Source organism: Citrus sinensis, chromosome 5, assembly GCF_022201045.2.
Source record: "Citrus sinensis cultivar Valencia sweet orange chromosome 5, DVS_A1.0, whole genome shotgun sequence".
Lineage (NCBI taxonomy): Eukaryota > Viridiplantae > Streptophyta > Magnoliopsida > Sapindales > Rutaceae > Citrus > Citrus sinensis.
In genome coordinates, this window is record NC_068560.1 from 19,574,687 (window position 1) to 19,593,703 (window position 19,017).

General features: G+C 30.5%; 1 protein-coding gene across 2 annotated transcripts; it reads right to left on the minus strand.

Moving 5' to 3' along the window:
- Positions 1-1,966: 1,966 nt before the first annotated feature.
- On the minus strand, positions 1,967-17,930 carry LOC102609368 (DNA (cytosine-5)-methyltransferase CMT2-like). Of its 2 annotated transcripts, none has more exons than XM_025095896.2 (22): positions 17,153-17,928; positions 14,821-14,943; positions 13,016-13,050; positions 12,810-12,912; positions 11,678-11,782; positions 11,467-11,586; positions 11,212-11,305; positions 9,958-10,163; positions 9,784-9,849; positions 9,318-9,686; positions 9,109-9,167; positions 8,974-9,040; positions 8,542-8,871; positions 8,193-8,261; positions 8,032-8,118; positions 7,864-7,951; positions 4,414-4,532; positions 4,228-4,326; positions 3,081-3,124; positions 2,938-3,007; positions 2,758-2,861; positions 1,967-2,419 (listed from the first exon to the last, which is right to left on the minus strand). In XM_025095896.2, exons 1-22 carry the CDS (start codon positions 17,528-17,530, stop codon positions 2,245-2,247), a joined length of 2,910 nt encoding a protein of 969 aa, XP_024951664.2. In that variant the 5' UTR covers positions 17,531-17,928; the 3' UTR covers positions 1,967-2,244. The 2 variants fall into 2 exon arrangements, with proteins under 2 accessions (XP_024951664.2, XP_024951665.2); XM_025095897.2 differs by having other exon boundaries at positions 2,238-2,419; positions 2,758-2,857; positions 17,153-17,930.
- Between the last annotated feature and the right edge of the window lie 1,087 nt (positions 17,931-19,017).

Below are 19,017 nucleotides of genomic sequence, written 5' to 3' on the forward strand. Positions count from 1 at the left end.
CGTACTTTTTAAAGTTCTTATTATATTTTAACAAAAGGATAATTACATTTTATATTTTTTCACAAATCCTAATATATAAACAAAAAGCAATTTAAACTAATGTTTATTTCTAGTCATTTTGTACAAAAACAATACTTTTATAATAAAATTTACCAAACACATATATTATTCTTTTCAAACTCACTTTTCATGGGATTAATAATCCCAATTTTCACATGAGTATAATTATTTAGACTAAAAATTATTTTTGACCATTTATCACAATCTTCTTTTTTATTTAATACATAATTTATCTATTTATTATTAGTCAATTAATTAATTTTTAAGTATTTATTCATTTATATATGCATTTATGACATCTTATTTTATTTATTGGTTTTTATTATTACTCGGTATTAAAATAATTAGTTAATAGTATATCATTTGTATTAACAAAATTATTATTAAGGAACATCTCACTTATTAGTTGATTATTTTATATAATATATATATAATAATTGATATATAATTAATTTAATGCTTAAATAGTTTTAATCATTTTATCTAATAGGCCATACTATCTCTTATATAAAAAAAGTATAATGTAAATAACTTAAATATGTATTTTATAATTATAACTACCAAGTAACAAAATTATTATATATTTATTTTTCTTATTACTTGTATTTTAAAAATAATTTTAATTGTTCCTACACAATATTCATGGATAATTGATTCTTATATTTAAATATTAACATGAATATTATTTAGCTTCACTCAAATTTAATTTAACACAGTCCAATCCACTCATGTAATAAATATAAGATTGTATTATATAAGATCTCTATTAATCTAATGTAATCTAATACTAATAGCCAATCTCATCCATCCACTTATGCATGGTAAATGTCACCTAAGTAATTATTTGACAATCTATTACTAAAAAGTGTTTGTTATTAAAAAAAAATTGATTATCAAATAATCTATTTTTGTACCAAATATTAAAAGCTATTGAGAGTAACTTTTGCAAATCAGATATATATATTTTTTTAGAATATGATTTCGTAATGTAAAATATCTAAAGAATTATCCTCATCTTTTTAAATCATATTGCAAATATTCCCAATACAAAAATAAGTTAATTTTTAGAGTTTTTAATTGCAAAATAAAACATAACAAACTATCGTTGCCAGTAATTTCCTCCTCCGACGCAGTCGGCTTCCAATAAATCACAAGATTCTCCATCTAATGCTACCTATTTTACAAGCATATATCAACAATTATTAAATAATTATTTAATAGAAATATATTTTTTTGTTAAACAAGTTCTTCATTTGTTAATAAAATAATTAATTGTTATATTTTTGGTAATTATTTAATAATCATTTGAAATTTAAATAAAAATTCAATTTTTTTAACAAAATGTAGACATTATTATCTACATTCACATTGTCTACATTTTGGTCATTGTACATAAGAATCTTAAATTTTGGATCAATTTACCAAATATATATAATACCATATTCATCGAAAAGCAATTATTTCACAATAAAAAATTTACCGAACATGTTATGAATTTATTTGGAAATAATCTAGTTTAGAGGCGATTAAATTGAAAATCTAAAACCACAAACATACCCTCAGTCTCTTCATAGGCTCGTGTGAGTTAATTCAATTCACTGTATTTTTTTTTTTTTTTTTTTGGCCTTCTAGAGAGTTAGATTGGTTAACCAAATCAATTATTTCGAATTTTTCGTATCCCCTTATTTTCAAATAAGTAATTATTATACCTCTAACGTAAACTTAAAATGAAATGGTAACTCAGCCTAGACGGAATCTTGAGAGAAATTATTCGAGTCCCCACCCCCCTTGTGGGGATTCAAAAATATTTCCTCTCTCCCAATTGTTAATCGGATGGAGTTAAATAATACTGGGTCGAGTAGATATGACTCGTTTATTAGGGAGGGCCAATGTTTAAAAGAAAAAAAAAAGAAAAAAAGAAGACTGAAATGGAATTAAACAAATGGTATCCATGACAATACAATCTCCAGAGTTGAACAATAAAAATACACCCTAAACTCTGTGCTCGCATTGAAGATAAATGAATGGGACTCGGTACAAATGGGAAAGCAACCGGCCAATAGAGAAAGTTCATGCAATGTTACAATCGGCAAAAACTGGCCTACAGGGATCTAATCTATGCAATGTTACAAATAATAAGACATGATTTTTTAAAAAAAAATAAGTGAAAAAAAAAAATGAATACTAATCATTCCCCTGGAACAATGATTTTGCCAATTGAAGATTAGTAGAAAGAGAAAACTTGGGGGGTAGGGTCATCAGTGGCTCATCGTTGCCCAACTTTTGAAATGCCATTCCCAGTGCATACCCTAAAGCTCGTGCAACAACAATAGGCACTGCATTTCCGACCTGACAGTACCTGAAAAGATACAAACCGAACAACGGTTGACCTGCTAACCTTTTGGAAGGATTTGACACCTTTGCAATATGATGAAAGGTGAATCCAATGGATGCCTTTGTATATAACAAGTCTAAAAGATGATGGACATGATATCACAATTTCATAACTATAATGTATTCTTTTCAGTTGATATAACAGCTTGTATGGGCATGGGTTGAGTTGCTCTTAGCTGGATTTGCCTCAAGAAGCAGCAATCCTAGCGCCAGCAACTTGAGGGGGCCATAAAGGATTCACCATGGTGAGAATAATGCCCAGCTTCTCAAGTACAAAACATGATAACAGGGAAGGGTTCATACCTCTCTTTGACCGTTCCAAAGAATCTATAATAATCAGGAAACCCCTGTAACCTTGCACATTCTCGTATTGTGAGAACTCGATCCTGCTCCGGATGCAACACTGCCTAAACAAAATTGATACACAAAATTACATCTCAGACATGAGAGCCTCTGACAGAGAAAATCAGAGCATGAGCATACCATGCTGTGGAGACTAGGGAAGGTCACTACTGTTGTCATTGTCTCGTCCCACCATAATCTTGCAAATGGTCTGCACCAACATTATCTAAAAAGTTAGATACAACAAAGGAATTTCAGAAGGGCCACAGAAGGAAATATCTAACCTTCTGGACTTCCCTTGTTCAAAAGTCAAGGCATAATCAGGTATCTGCAAGCAAAAAAGTCAGAGTCACGTCCCTGTCAGCCAGTTCGATTTGCTTGAACAGTAAACAGTAAATTCATTAAAATTATAATGATATTCAACCGAGTATAATGATATTGAATCTTTGATAGGAAGCAAAAATATGAATCTGTACAGAGTATAATGATATTGTCCTCTTTTGTTGACTTCATTAAAATTCAGATCATTTCAACACTTGTATGTTCAATAGTAATAGCAAAGCATGAAGGATCAAGGATTATTATAGAATTTTTATCATGGAGACCATCATTGTGAACTAATAAGACTATGTTGAACAGAAAATAACATTAAATTCTGCACTATAACCTTAACCAAATCAAGAGAGAAGAAAGAGCAGAAAGAAATAAATCAATCGGTACAAGAGCGTGTTTCACTCTATATAATCATGTAAAAGAAAGAAGATTGTAATTCTGTAAAAAGCATGCATGTCTCAGTTTTGTAGTATGAAATGTTTTCCTGCTAAAAAAGAGCCTAATTCTGAGGCAGAATCTGCAGTCAATTTTCTAAAGTTATTAAAATATTTAAGCATTCATGGTAGGCATTTTGAAGGATGCTCAATGGCATGATCCGCAAGAATTCTGAAGGATGTTCACTTTCTGGTTAACTTCAATCAAAAACGTCATTTAAGATAAAAAAGTTTAGTTCAAATAAATAAAAAGCAGCATGTGAAACAATAAACAAAAGCTAATATGCCATTTCATAATTTAGATTTGAATTTGCATTTTCAAACTCTTTGATTTATGAATGCAAAAATTAATTTGATAGTGGATTTCATTGTTTCTTTTGATTATTTGATTTGCTGACTTCAGCCTACATACTTCTCTTGCTTTCTGTTGAGTAAAATTAAAACAATAGGTAGAAAGTTAATCGTTGACGAGCAGCTTAGAGGAGTAAAAGAAATGAGGAAACAATATAAACACAGAAACACATGCATGGTAGCAAACAAAGAGGCAGGGGGAGAGAGAGAGAAACTAGCTGTAATATTTATACCATAAATATTTGACCAAAAATAATGATAATCATCTTTCTGGAAATATATACGTGTCTGCGTGTGTGTGTGTAAATCTCACCATTGGTTTTCCGGATGGCAACAGCATTTGCTCTTCTGTTCGCCGGGCCACATTGTCAGCTCCAACAACTACTCCGGGAAGGTCCCTGAAATTTGCTCCCTGCTCGGTGGGTAAAATAAGAGTATCAACAGATGTCAAAAGCTCAACAGATATTCTGCAAAAAAAAAAAAAAAAAAATTATCTAACCTTTCTTTTTGGAATTTGACAAACCCGAATGTAATCATCTTCAGACAATCGTTTAGGCCGATGGTCATATAACATAACTTTAACTCTTGAACTGCCATTGAATCCAGAACCAGTCATCTCTACAGAGCCCAGGGCAGAAAGTAAAGAAAAAAGGATGTCGTTAGTAAACATGCTCCATGCAGATTGTGCATTGATTTATTTCACGTGTGGATGAATATGAATACATATCTATGTATATCTCCATTTCCCTTTCCACATTATATTATGTATATGCACATGCATTTATTATATCCACTAGGAGTGAGAATTTAACCAACAAATGAGCATAAGTTCACCAAAACTACTGAAAACAATTAAAGCATCTATTAACAGAGAGAAAAGATGGCAAAAAGAATAAGAAAATAGACAGAGACTAAGAAGAATAAAACATTTGAAACCTGTAACAGCACGAAAGGATAAAACACTTTGTGTTGTTCAAGGCCAAGTTTGAGTGGATCCCCAAAACAATACTTCAACATCAAGTTTTTTGTTTCCTCGGTGTTCCATATTTTACATTGCCACAATGGTTCCATCAAAGTAGAATGGGCTGACAGATCTGGACATCACCCAGAAGCTGGAATCTCAATTTTTCCGAAATTTGAAAAAGATAGAGGTTGAAGAAGACACAACTCTTCTGAGAGTATCTTCAGGAACCTTTCTTCTAAGTCTTTTTCTGAAGTGGTTGGTGAACAATCATCTACCCTATTTTTGGGTCTCTCAAAGCTTTTTTGGAAGGCAAAATATTGCAAAAAGTGACAAAATTGAAGATAGAAATCCAAATGTTTATTTGGAGAGTGGCTTATTTAAAAGCATGTAACGTTACACATTAACACCAAGCTTAAAGGGTCCAACACCAAAGTTGAGATTCTAACTTAAAACAACACAAGGCTTGAATCGTCTAACTTGAAATCTGATTTGTAGAATAGTGGATTGCTTTTATTCATCTCTTCATAGGTGTATAATGAGCAAGAAGCCTAAAAGAATGTTGATCATATATTATGGTCGAAAACGATTTTCAGCACTACATTGCCTTGGGTTTCCTAAAAAGCTGTCTTTCGAGGGGGGCAACAGATCAGTAAATGGAATTTTGAGAGTTTGGCTATTTTATAGGGCTATTCGGTATGAAAACATTGGGTAATTTCGAGCAGTAAATAAATAATTTTGAAGATACTATTCAAGTAGACCTCAACTTCTCAGGAACAAACAGATTTCTAGCATCTTTTGTCATCAGTTTCGTGAGATTTTGTAGCTACTTTCTTATTTGGCATTGGGCACTATTGCAGCATTTACAAGACTTTTACATAGTAGAGTCATTTTTGCAAAGCCTTTTTGATAATTGTTTGGAGAGGTAACCACTTCCTTAGATTGTAAGAACAGACCTCCAGTTCATTTTCCTCTGATGCTACTTAACTAAAGCAAGTGGTTATCACACATGTCAAAGATGATGGAAATTTGTGTAGGTGATAACTGCATATTTTTCATATATTTTGCTATTAATTTCTCCATCTCTTTCTTGTTTTGGTCTTAAATATTCTAGTTATTTTAGTTAATTTTTAATTTAGTAAATTATATTTTTATTGTGTTAATTTTTATCTTAGTTTTTTTATTTTGTTATTTTAGGTATATTCTGGGATTAAAAAGAAATTAAATCAGAGCATTTAAGAAGAAATCTACTTGAAGGAATTAGAAAAGGGAAATAATTAGAGATTTTTGGAAACCAAGAAAACCAAATGGTTAATATGGGAAGCAAATTAAACAAAAAAAAAAAAAAAGGAAATGGCCATAGTTCATGCACGTGAATTGCCTAAACAATTGGTGGACAAAGCATTGGAAATACAGAATTGAAATGGCATGTGCATGGCAATTAAAGGAAGCAAATATTTTGCATGGCTTTAAATGGCAAGCATGTTATGGCATGGGCGGTTGTGGCTTTGGATTCAATTCTTTCCGTGCAAGGATTTAAAAGCCACAATTGAACAATTTGCAGCCGCAAAGGAGAAGAAAAAAATCAGCAGCTGAAAGGAATTGAAGAAAAAGGCAGTCGCTTGAATTAATTTCCATAATTGGTTTTATCAATTCTCTTATTCCCAATTTAATTATGTTAGGCTAGATTTTCTATTTGGTTGAGGGTGAATTTAAAACCCCAAATATGTCATATGATTAATTTTTAATTTCTATCATTCAATTATTTAATTGAGATTGTTTATGTTCTTCTATAATTAATGTTTATAATTTTATTCTTGTCTTGTTTGAGTGGCCAATTAGACAGGACTTGAATAAATTCTATTGTTAGATTAAAATTCTTGATCCATAATTGTCTTGAGATTTTAATCATAAGTAGTAGGTTGGAATCAGTGATTTCAATTGGAGAACATAACGTAGGTTAAAAAATCCAAACTTGTGTGTTTATTGCCTAGATCAACTTAATATATTTCACTGCTTAATGCTTCCATTATCTTAAATTTAAAGAGCTTGTTTTAAATTATTTAATGGTTAGAGATTAGGTGAAGAGCTTGTTTTACTTAACAACACACTAAGGAAAGATTGAGACTAACAGAGTTTGTTGTTATCTACGGTTGATAGTTTCAATATAAATTGATGATAGAATTAGTATATTATGTGCATGTTTAGTGGTGGCGAATGATCCTTTAACCAAAGTTTTCATCATTATTATTTCTTTATCCTTTAATTAGAGTTTTTATTAAATTTTTGTTTTCATAGTTTAATTTCTTTATTTCTTGCTCTTTAGTTAAAAATTCAAAAACTCCCCTTTTATTTATAATTGGCATTTTCTTTATTTAGATTAATTTATATTAATTATTTCTATTATTATTTTATCTTAAGTCTTGCTTTAGAGTTGATAATAAATATAACTAGCATAATCTCTATGGGATCGATCCTTACTCGTTCTGTATTAATTATTTATACTAGTAGTAAAGTTTTAAATTTAGTGCACCCTAACGACACTACCAGTAGGACTCTAAAGATAATGTAACTTTTTTTTCAATCCAGTACCCCTACGAAATGGTTACATATTATCAATATAAAACTGTTTAATTCAAGCCCATTCTGCAGGGTGATCAGATTTGTTCATAATTAATGAAACAAAGTAAAATATTTTGTGCGGCCATCCAAATATACAGAAGCTCTATCATACCACAACCATATTGCATTTATATAGGGTTAACTTCGGATTACCTCCTCAAGAAATGACATTCTTCAAAATACTCTCAAACATTAAAACTTTAACTTACCCCAAATTTTTGTTAAGAAGATAAAAAAAAAAATCATCAAGCTGCCCCAAATTTTTCCCTTGTCTTTTGAACAAACATGGGGATAAATTGAGGTAATCTAAAATTTACCCATTTATATAAGGAAGAGTTTTTTTTCAATATATGAGAAGGACAGTACCTGATTTTCCTGATCTTATAAATCGTTGAAACTCTGTTTCTGGAGGCTTTTCATATGGCATTTCATCCCGAGCTTCATGGCTTGTGACCTGCAAAGCAGTGTGTCAATCATATAAAGAACTAAAGGTCATTTAAAGTGAATTGAACTAATGAGATATGATGTTCATACAGCTGGAAGATCAGAAATAGCATCTTGAAGAACAATGGCTTTTTCTAGTTCACGTGGTTGGTCTTCATCATATGCAACGGTATTGCGCTGCAACATGAAGACAAAAATAATAATGGGTAGTGCATTGCAGTTTATATAAATTTGCAAAACAACATGAATACCTCAAACTCAGATGGAGGCCAGTATCTCATAATAACTTCATGAGTGGGTAGTGGAAATTGGGGCAGTTTCTGCAGGGTGAAAAATAATAAAAAGAATAAGCACTTAAGTGCTTTTTGGGCCACTACAAAAACAAAATCAAAATTTCTGTCAAACAAAACATTTCAGATAAGCATGAAAAAATTCTATAGCACCTACAATGATTTGTTTTTTCATATTTAATAAAGTATTACTTCAATACTTGAGAAATGATATGTATTGGTTTATTTCCAAGTATGCAAACACATAAAAGTCACACTACCCATACAAATTTCATCATCTGATTTTGGTTAAAAGAACTAAAAGCCTCACCTCAGAAGGATCTGCTCCCCAAATGAAAACACGCAACCGGAACTGAGGAAGACCGTAACAACCAGCAGCAATGATACCAAACCGTGCTTGATATTTCATATGGACTAACCGACTTAATGCGTATCTTCCAAGAGAAGCCTTATCAAATTTCAAAATGTCAACCACATTCTCCATCAACACATACTTGGGTTTTAAGAACTCCACTATATCCATGAAGATCACTATTTGACGATTTCTTTCATCATCCAGTGGCGAATCAACATTTCTAAAACGATTGTAGCCACTAATACCTTGGCATGGAGGACCCCCACAAATAACATCAACATCACCCTGGAGTTCACCAGTTCATTAAGACAAGGATAAGTGATAGAAAATTATACACTTATGGTACAAATCTTTTCTACATTGTATGGTCACTGAAATATGACTCACGGGAAGCGGCAGGATCTTAGATTTGAATCCATTCCTGACAAATTCCTTTATCCGTTCTGGGCAATTTCTGAGAAAGTTGTATAAAATATGAGCAACAAGCAACTCAAGAGAGATTAATAATTAATTCAAATATACCTTAACCCTTCAATTGGTTCCCATGAATCTTCACTTGTACTATAACCCTTCCAGTGCACCTAACAGAACAGCTAGGAGTAAAAAATCATCTTCACCAAACTACAATGTTAAAAATGCAATTAAACTGAACCACAGGAAGTGATACAAACAAAGACGAGTACAAAAACAAAAAGAAAGCAGATACAATTGATGAAAAAAAAATTCAGTACCTTAAAATTGAGTGCACGCTTGCCTGACTCGTTGGGATCTCCATAACAAATATCAACAATCCTTGCAACTTCATATTCACCCAGAGGAATATCAACATCCCTTGGAGAATTTACACTGTTTCTTGTTACTCTTGGAGAATTAACATTGCTTCTTGTTACTCTTGGAGAATCCACACTGTTTCCTGTTACTTTTGGTGAATCTACACTGTTTCTAGTTATACTTGGAGAATTTTCACTGTTTCTTGTAACTCTTTGGGACATTGAACGCTGTTTGTTTTCCCTTTCCACAATATTTACCGCAAAACGTTTACATAGCTTTTGCCATTCCTTCACTAGTTCAAGAAAATCCTCAGCAGCTTCATTCCTAACCTGTACGTGAGAAAAATTATATATCATAATACATCCAAGGACTTTTGAATGCCGTGAAAGTGATCAAAAGAAATAGTTGATGATTGGATAGACTCACTTGTGCTTCCGGATGATTCAACTTCAAGCTTTCACAAGCAGACTTATCACTATCAAGTGCCCATCTCTAAAAGAATATGCAAAAACAAGTCATGAAGCTATAGGTGAAAATTTTATGAAGTGTATATGTGCATGAATTATGAAGAACGAGGAATTCATGATTTACTAATATTACCGTTACAAGATTAGTGCAAGATAGTTTGGCTCCAAGGCATAATCCAGTTGACATTCCACCACAGCCAGAATAAAGATCAAGAAGCGCCAACTCTGCTTTATGAGGCCCATGATTGGGCATATTCTCTAAGAAAGTTGAAGTAGCTGTTGTAGGAACCGTCTCGGTGCAAGAGGGTAATGATAAATCATGGATTCTGGAAGAATAGTCTAAAGATTATAAAGAATTAGATACAGTATAGCAATGGCAAAGATTTAAAGTAAAATCAATCAATCAATGAATTTAAATAGCAATATTTACAAAACATCAACATCAGTGATCGATCATGTGTAAGAGATTCTACAACAGATGGAACAGTTTTGACATCAAGTTTGTCCACTCCTGTGGCAAATATATTTTGTGTACTTATTTACAAGTAGATATTTTGGATCTCTTCCTATCCTTTTTTTTTTTTTTTGATAAGTCTTCCTATTCTTCGTTCTTCCCCAACTAGGCCTAACTTGTTCATCATGCAAAAATGGCTTTCAGAATGGAATAACTTATACACATCTCTACCCTAAATAATTTTTACAATTATGGAACATAAGATAATATGCAAGAGGGAGAGAGAAAGATCAAAAATAATCTCATCCTGCTAATAACTTCCAGAAAATGACCATAAGATATATCAGCACCCCAACACCAAAATTCACCTTCAGAAGCTATCTAACATTAGGATAAAATTAGCATAATTTTTTTTTTAATTTTATTACCAAGATAGCAATCACCATTGATATCATATTGTAACCAAATGCATGAAACAAAAGCATCGAGATGATGACAGAGATCTATGCAATGCCAATCAACTGTGCATTATAAGCTGTAAGCTATGACAGCATTTGCAAAGATACTTAGAAGCAAAACACAAAAAATAACAAAGTGATTTTCAGTGCAAGGAAAGGCTAAGAAAATATTTTTCATTTGCTATAGTCTATCTTCGATTTATCAAGCTGAATGAGGATATATTCTGCTTCTACCCTAAGATGTGTTCTTTACAAATAGATGTCCGCTTCTATTATAAGTTCTAACAAAGCTGGCAAGAATAAAATGTGTAAAATAAAAGGAACCGATTTGTATCAATAGTGGAATATATTGGATAGTCCTTCACACTACTTGACTTTGTTGCATAAATTATTAAATCATGGATTCTCTCGTCCACATAAAATGCAGCAGGAACTTATATACTATTAATACCATGAGCAGCATAAAAACACTTACCAGTTAGCAAGGTCCGAAATGTTGAATACTCCACACAGTACTCCATATCAAAATAGAAGTCAGAGGATGGAATAGAGTTTGATTTTAAACCTATCTGTGAAATTCACAAAATACCAACCATTCTGCCATTAACCTAAAAGGAGCAAAAAGAGAAAGTAGATGCCTTGCAAGCCTTTCAACAGAGTTCAGGATACTAAAGCAGCCACATAAAAGATAGTTCAATTTAGAAAAGCTAAAATCTAGATTGCAACTTACCTTAGGTGGTATTTGTGCAACGATGACTTTTGAAATAATGCAATCTACTGGATTGTCGTTCATTACCGTAGAATAGAACAAACGCTTTCTATCATGAAAATCAGCAGCTTCTTTCATAACCTGAAAAATAAAATCAAACTTAGAATAACTAACCAACAGGGCAAACGATATGACATTACCTAGTGAAACCCATTAAAATCTATGAACTCACCGTATCTTCAGCTCTATAAAACCATTGGACTCGAAAGTATTCTTCTCCATCAGTTGTTTTGAAAAACTCCAAAATCTTCCCAATATGTTTTTGGGTTCCTTCACCCTGTCAAAATTGCTTATCATGTAAATAGAAAATACAACAAAACATAAAAAGACATTGCTTCTTTAACCAAATCATTGATCTTTACAAATGGCATGGCCTGTACTGAAAAAAGAAACTACAATCTCTAGCTAAAGCTTGGTATGGAAATGTCAAATAAAAATTTAGGAACTTAAATTCCTTCAATCTGTTGCAATTACAAAATATTCATCCTGGAAGTTTCGAGGACACAAGAAAACTTTAGAGATAACTAGTAAACCCGGAAATTTTTAGCGATCAATATCTTATAAAATGTTCATATCATTAGAGAAGATTCCATAGCATTAGCTCTTGGAAAACATTAGGCTGATCAATTTGCTAATAGATATCCCAGCAGAATTTAGGATGCAGTGTTATCCCAGGCTGGGTTTTATTGCCATTCCCACCTTTTCAGCTCTCAGCAAAAGAAGTGAAACATAAGAAGAAAACTTGTGCCTACATGAAGAAACATTAAGATAAACATACATATTTTCAGCTCTACAGGTAAGGAAAAGCTTTGTGATAGGATCCATTCTAGAATATAACTGAGACTGGCTTCAAGCCGCTAAGAAGTTTCAAATGAATGGACACAACATATGTGACTGTTCAAATGAAGGTACAAAAAGCATTAGATAAAGCAAAAGACATAAATAATTGCTCATACAAACAATCTAGAGATCAAATAGTTTCTCACTCATTTTAGTTATAATCTGAATTAATTAAAACAAATATAACAGTTACAATGTCTAATATAGTATCTCAGTACAAATTGCAAAAATTGAGGCATAATATTCCAAATGGGCAAACTAGTTAAAATAAATTAAAATTCATAGATTATGCAACTGTATGAGGTGTGATTCTGGTTAGATGATTTAATTATTCAAATTACCTTACCTCTAGAAAGAATATTAAAAATAACAAAAAAAATAAAAATCCTTGCAAAGATTGTCAATAAAATATAGTATATCTTAACAACGAATGCCTATTCTCTTATGCTCCCAAGGATTTATACCTTTATATATGCACAATCTCCAAGATCAAAAATGCATTCACCAATTCTAGCTTGAGCATAATGGCATTCCACATTTGACACAATCTTGTCCTCATCATCATCACTATAAGCACCATGCAGAAAGTTCAAGAAAAAAAATAACCCAAAAAGTAATAGAAATGAGGCAACAATAACCAAAGGAAACCAACTTGTAAAATATTACTTACTCTGATGCACAGTCTTTTCCCTTGTATCTCTGATTCTGTATACTCCAAAATATCCACAATCAGTATCAGCATAATTTATGTGCAAAAGATGGAGATGTCTTCCTTTAATTTTTTGGTCCTTTTATTTTGCCAAGATATTCCAAACCACATTGCACAAAGCATATTCGTAGACCAAACACATTTACATGAACAAACAGAATTATCTCTGGGAATAAAGCATTTAAAATTCCACATAGAAAGTAGGGCTATTATTGTTTATATCCATAATTAATGGCCATGAAATCTTAACGGGTGACAAAGCATATTAGTTAAAAAGCAAATAATGTCATATGGTTTTTGAGTCACAGTACTCTGGGAACTTTTTGTTTTGGAAATTATTTTTATGACATTGTTAATGACTCTCATATATGGACAATACAATATTAGATTAACAGAAAGCGAAATGACCCATTTATCCAAAGCTTGAGTCCTCAGAATGTAACACGTTACCATCAGCCTTAAACCAAGTTGATTCTTTGATATATCCACTCATTTATGATCAACTTATAATTACCAGACTTCTTATTTGGATCAAAACACATATAAACTTATATATTGAAGCTAACACAGACCCAACTAATTCTGCATTACAAATCGATCTTCAAAATGAAGGATGTCAAATTTTACAAACAACACATCCCAATCAAATATGTTCCAACTCAAAAGGCATGGTCCAAAATAACATTTAAACTCCAGTATTCTTCATCAAAAAATTAAAATGACCAAAATAGTTCTACACATGAAATAATGTTTTGAAAATAAAAAAATAAAAAAAGATTAAATCTACTTCTCCCATTATACACATTTTGCTTTGTTGTAATTAAAAGACAAAGCAAATGACTTGTAGGATTAAAGGCTACATACTTAAGGCCTTTTTGAACATATCTCCTACTAGATCCTCAAACTTGATAAAAATGACAATCCACTTATATAAGCTTGAACCTTTAATAAAAAAATTGGGTTGCTAAGGGAGGTAACATGACGTGTTCTGGTGATCGTTTTATCAATAAAGTCGATTACTTTACTTCATAATTTTATTTAAAACCTCACTCTCATCAATTTCTGCATTTCTACTTCGTCAACATTATTCTATTTCTTAACATCTGCTTTTGAGCACAACCACACAAGCAAACAAGACCTTTCAAAACTTTCATTAAGTTTTGCATTTCTACTATGTCAATATTATTCTTTTCCTTAATGACAGTGCAAGGCAGTGAAAGTAGATTGATAGAGTAAATAAACACTAGATATCATTTCAATACTGGACCAAGCCAACGCTATTGGATTATGCTCTAATTGAAGTGTGACTAGATCTCGTTCTAATCCAAACAACTTAATGAGATTTTAACAACGCTTTATGCGAGATTAAATAACACTCGGATCCAAATGGCTATACAAAAGAGATTTTGATGGATAATCAAAAGAGAATTATAAAAAAGGGATTTTTATTATTAATCAAAGGTTATCAAAACAACGACAAGACCTCCCTAGTTATAATACTTAAAATAGAGTAAAATTACTTCCTAAGTTAACTTAAAAAGGAAACTAAATCACAATTATAATAAAAATAAAAGGCTAAAACATATTTCGTAGTTGAATCTAATTAAAAATAGAAAATATCAAATACCTAAAACAACAAAATTCTAAAATTCTAAAATAATGTCCCACATCACTTGACATCAACTTTTGAGTACAACCACACAAGCTAACAAGACCTTTCAAGAGATTAGCAACATTTTTTAAAAAAAAGTAAATTAGTAGATTACCTTCATTTCGTAACGCCAACCCCATCTTTTTTGAGCTTCCTCATTAGGAATTGAATCTCCAATAAAGTAAGAAGCACTCCTCTGATTCTTCAATTTCCTATTCGAAGAAGCAGGAGTCTTAACCTTATTTTCCAAAAAACAGAAAAAAAAAAAAAGAAGAAAAAGTGTCAGTTGCGTGAAATATGTTCTTTAAAAAACAAAACTATTTTTGTATCGAACTAAGGTGGTGTTTACTTTTCGGATTGGATTAGAAATGCTAAGGAATAGGAATTTTGGGATCGGGTGTGTAAAGTGGGAGTGAGAGTACATTGTTTATTTACACTGAAATGGGAGTATAAATTAGGAATTAAAACCATGTTTACTGCATTTACTTTGTCTTAAATTGGGAATGAATTATTTTAAATTACAGTTTTATCCTTATTTAAAGAATTATAGTTTTTTATTAAAAGTAAATAATAAAAATACTTCTGAAATGAGCTATTTATTTTATTATTAATTTTAATCATATAATTATTATTAATTTATAGTTAATAATTACTATTATTCTTAATTATGTAAATCACAAGTTTTTTTATGAATTTCAAATTTAATTATATAAATTGAAAATTATTGATAAGAGCAACACAATGAAACATTATTATTAATAATATAGTACAAAATTGATATTTTATTGGAATAAACTATTCATTATTATTAATTATTAACACTAAATAAATATAATAATATTTTCAAATAAAGATATTGTATAGTAATATTATTTTTCTGTTAATATGATAATATTATTTTAAAGTAATCTTAACTTAGAATCAATGTAAATTATTGTTTTTAATAAATGTAATATTATTATTTAAATAAATATGTTATTATTCTTAAATAAATGTAACATTATTTTATTTTAATAAATATAATTATGTTATACTTAAAGGCAAAGATATAAAAGGCAGAAGCCAACTCCCACCTTCCCTCATGCAAGCAGAAATCCCACTTCTTACCCTAAAAGTGGGTGGGACCCACGGAGTGGGATTCCCACTCCCACCCTTAAATAAGGGCGTATATATTGGAGTGGGGAAACTCTATGATCCTCACTCTTACTCTAGTAAAGGTGTGTTTACTTATTGGAGTAGGAGTTGGGAGTATTAAGTCCTCTCACTCCGGTATTTACATGTTTACTTAAGAGTAGAAGTGGGAATCCCACTCCGTGGATCCCATCCATTTTCAGATATTCTTTTTTTTTTTTTTTACCTTTCCCTTTAGATATAATATAATTATGTATTTTAAAACAAAATAATGTTACATTTATCTAAAATTAATAATATCATATTTATTTAAATAATAATCTATATTATTTAATAATATTACATTTATTTATTTATATTGTTTATCTATATTATTATTTATTTATTAAAATTAATAATTTACATTGATTCTAAGTTAAATTACTTAAAAATAATAATATTATATTCGCATAGAATTAATAATATTACTATATTATATCCTTATTTGAAAATATAATAATATTATAATATTTATTTAATTTTAATATTATTATATTTATTTAATATGAATAATTAATAATAATAAATAGTTAATTCTAAGAAATATAAATTTTCTACTATATTATTTATAATAATGTTTCATTTGTGTTGCTCTTATCAATAATTTTAATCTACATAATTAAAATTAATACTAATAAAATTTTTGATTTACATAATTTAGAGTATTAATAATAATTATTAACTAATATGATTAAAATTGATAATAAAATAAATAAATTATTTATTTCAAAAATATATTTTTTATTCACTTTGTAATTAAGAACTACAATTCTTTATATAAGAGTAAAACCATAATCTAAAATAATTCACTCTTAATTTAAGATAAAGTAAACATATAAATGAGATATTGATTCCTATTCCACATTGTCATTCTAATATAAGTAAACAATTTATTTCTACTTCACACTCCTAATTTCAAAATTCCTACCTTTTAAAATTTTCAATCTAATTCAAAAAACGTAAACGCTACATAAATAAACACCATCTAAGATTTGTTTGCCGTGGCCCACACACAACAGAGCATAAATTTTGTTTCTTTTTTTAGGAATGCAAACAGTAAATGCATTTAAGATTATCCAAGCTTATAATTCATTAATACCATTCTATATGCAATCAAAGAATATTACCTACAAACTACCAATGATGCAAGCAAACTATTTAATGTGCGTGACGTGGCAATAATTTGTGCAGAGAATTTACTATAATTGGGTAAAAATCAACAACCCAAAAAAAAAAAAAGGAAAAAGTAAATGCTTAAAAGGGTACCGGACACGGACCTTGACCAAAGCCATTTCCTGAACTTTGGCATTACCAGAAAATCTGGGAGACCTTCTCAGAACTCTCCGGTCAACGACAGTTTTCGAACCATCGGAATTTTCTCCATTATTTTTCGTCCTCGTCGTCTTCTTCTTCTCACAGGTCAAGCCAGTGAAAAGAGGCTCGGCATTCGTCAATCTGGGGGATTTCCTTCTAGAACATTCTTGAGGAATTGGAATCGGAGTTGGAGTGCTGAAGAATCTCGGCGATCTTCTCAACAGCAGCGGCCTGGATGTTGCTGATTCGCAGCCGTACATTTGCAATGCGACTGGTTCTTGTTCTTGGTCGGGCACCAACACAATGGGTAAAGATTTTGATCTTTTGCGGATCTTATTCATATTTCCTTTGATGGTTGAACTTCCTTTTTTTTTGTTTTTGGGAAGAAATTGTTTGTGGGTCTTGTTGGGAAAGAAAGAGAGAAATGAGATTTGAAATTTTAAGGGTGCATGGAAAAAGGTGAAGTGGAAGAAGCTGACTAACCCAACTCAGTGGATGGCCAGAGCTGAAGTGTGTGGGGTTGGGGTTTACTGTTATTTATACTCTGTCAAGGTTTCTTAGCGGGACATGGGATTTTTCAAAATACGGGATTTTTCAAAATATGGTTAATATTAATTTGGATGTCTTTATTAGACTCACAAAACGAGTCATTGAATTATATTCCTGTCGCAGCAGTTTGATATTGTGTCATATTTAGAACGACTCAAACATGATTCATTTGATAATAGTGTTAAAATACAGAGATTTTAATTGACACAAAAAATAAGTGAGGTATTTAATAACCTGCTTAATATATATATATATAACAAAATTTATATCAAACATTCGCATATTATTATAGATACCTATGTACATACATACATACATACGTACAAACACACACACACACACATATGTATATATAATTTTATAAATGAAATACTGTGTATATATTCATTAAAAAAATAAACAAAAAGAAAAATTATGTCCAATATTTAAGTTTTGATGACAAGAATGTATAAATTATTTTAGAATAGAAAATATAATCATATTACTGGTTGGATAAATAAGTTAAGAACTTTGACCCTAACTTAACATGAAAAAAATTATGTCAACCCAGACTTGACTCATTTAATAATTGTGTCAATTGATGAATCATACTCATTTATTATTGTTGTGTTCGTGTCGAATAATTGGGTTGTGTCAAATTTTGTCAGCTCTAGCCTCTATGATGTTCAAATTGTTAACAGTTAAAAGAATTGGATTATAGAATGTATCACTGATCATTTCTTGTCATTGTGCTATTTGTTATGTTCTTACTTTTAACTTTTTTTTTAACCTTTAGTTCCTAATAATAATGTTAGGGATCTAAATATTTAATCCCAATGCTATGTGTCATCTATTTATTGGATGATGAATTTCATGTCTTATAAATTATTTAATTATCATTCAATGGGTAAATGTCATATCAGTTAAGACTCAAATTAATATTTGAATTGTGAGATGCCTAACATTATTCTTTTAACTAAAATACCCATTTATATTTCATGTGAGCATAACTATCTAAAAAAGAACAAAGGAATTTTGATCATTTCTAAAATAAGAGGGGTTTATGTATACAATTAAACAAATTTGAAGGTCTTGGTAGTTTTTCCCTACTTATAAAAAATTCTATGGAGCTTAGTTGACGGAAAAAGAATAGTGATGAACAACTTTTATTTCCAATTTTGATTATGTTAATGTAATAGAAATTCACTTTAACTCTTACTTAAAAGTTAAAATGGATAAATATTTAGAGGGGGGGGGCAAAAATAAGGAAAAGTATTAATTAAATGCATCATATCTTAGT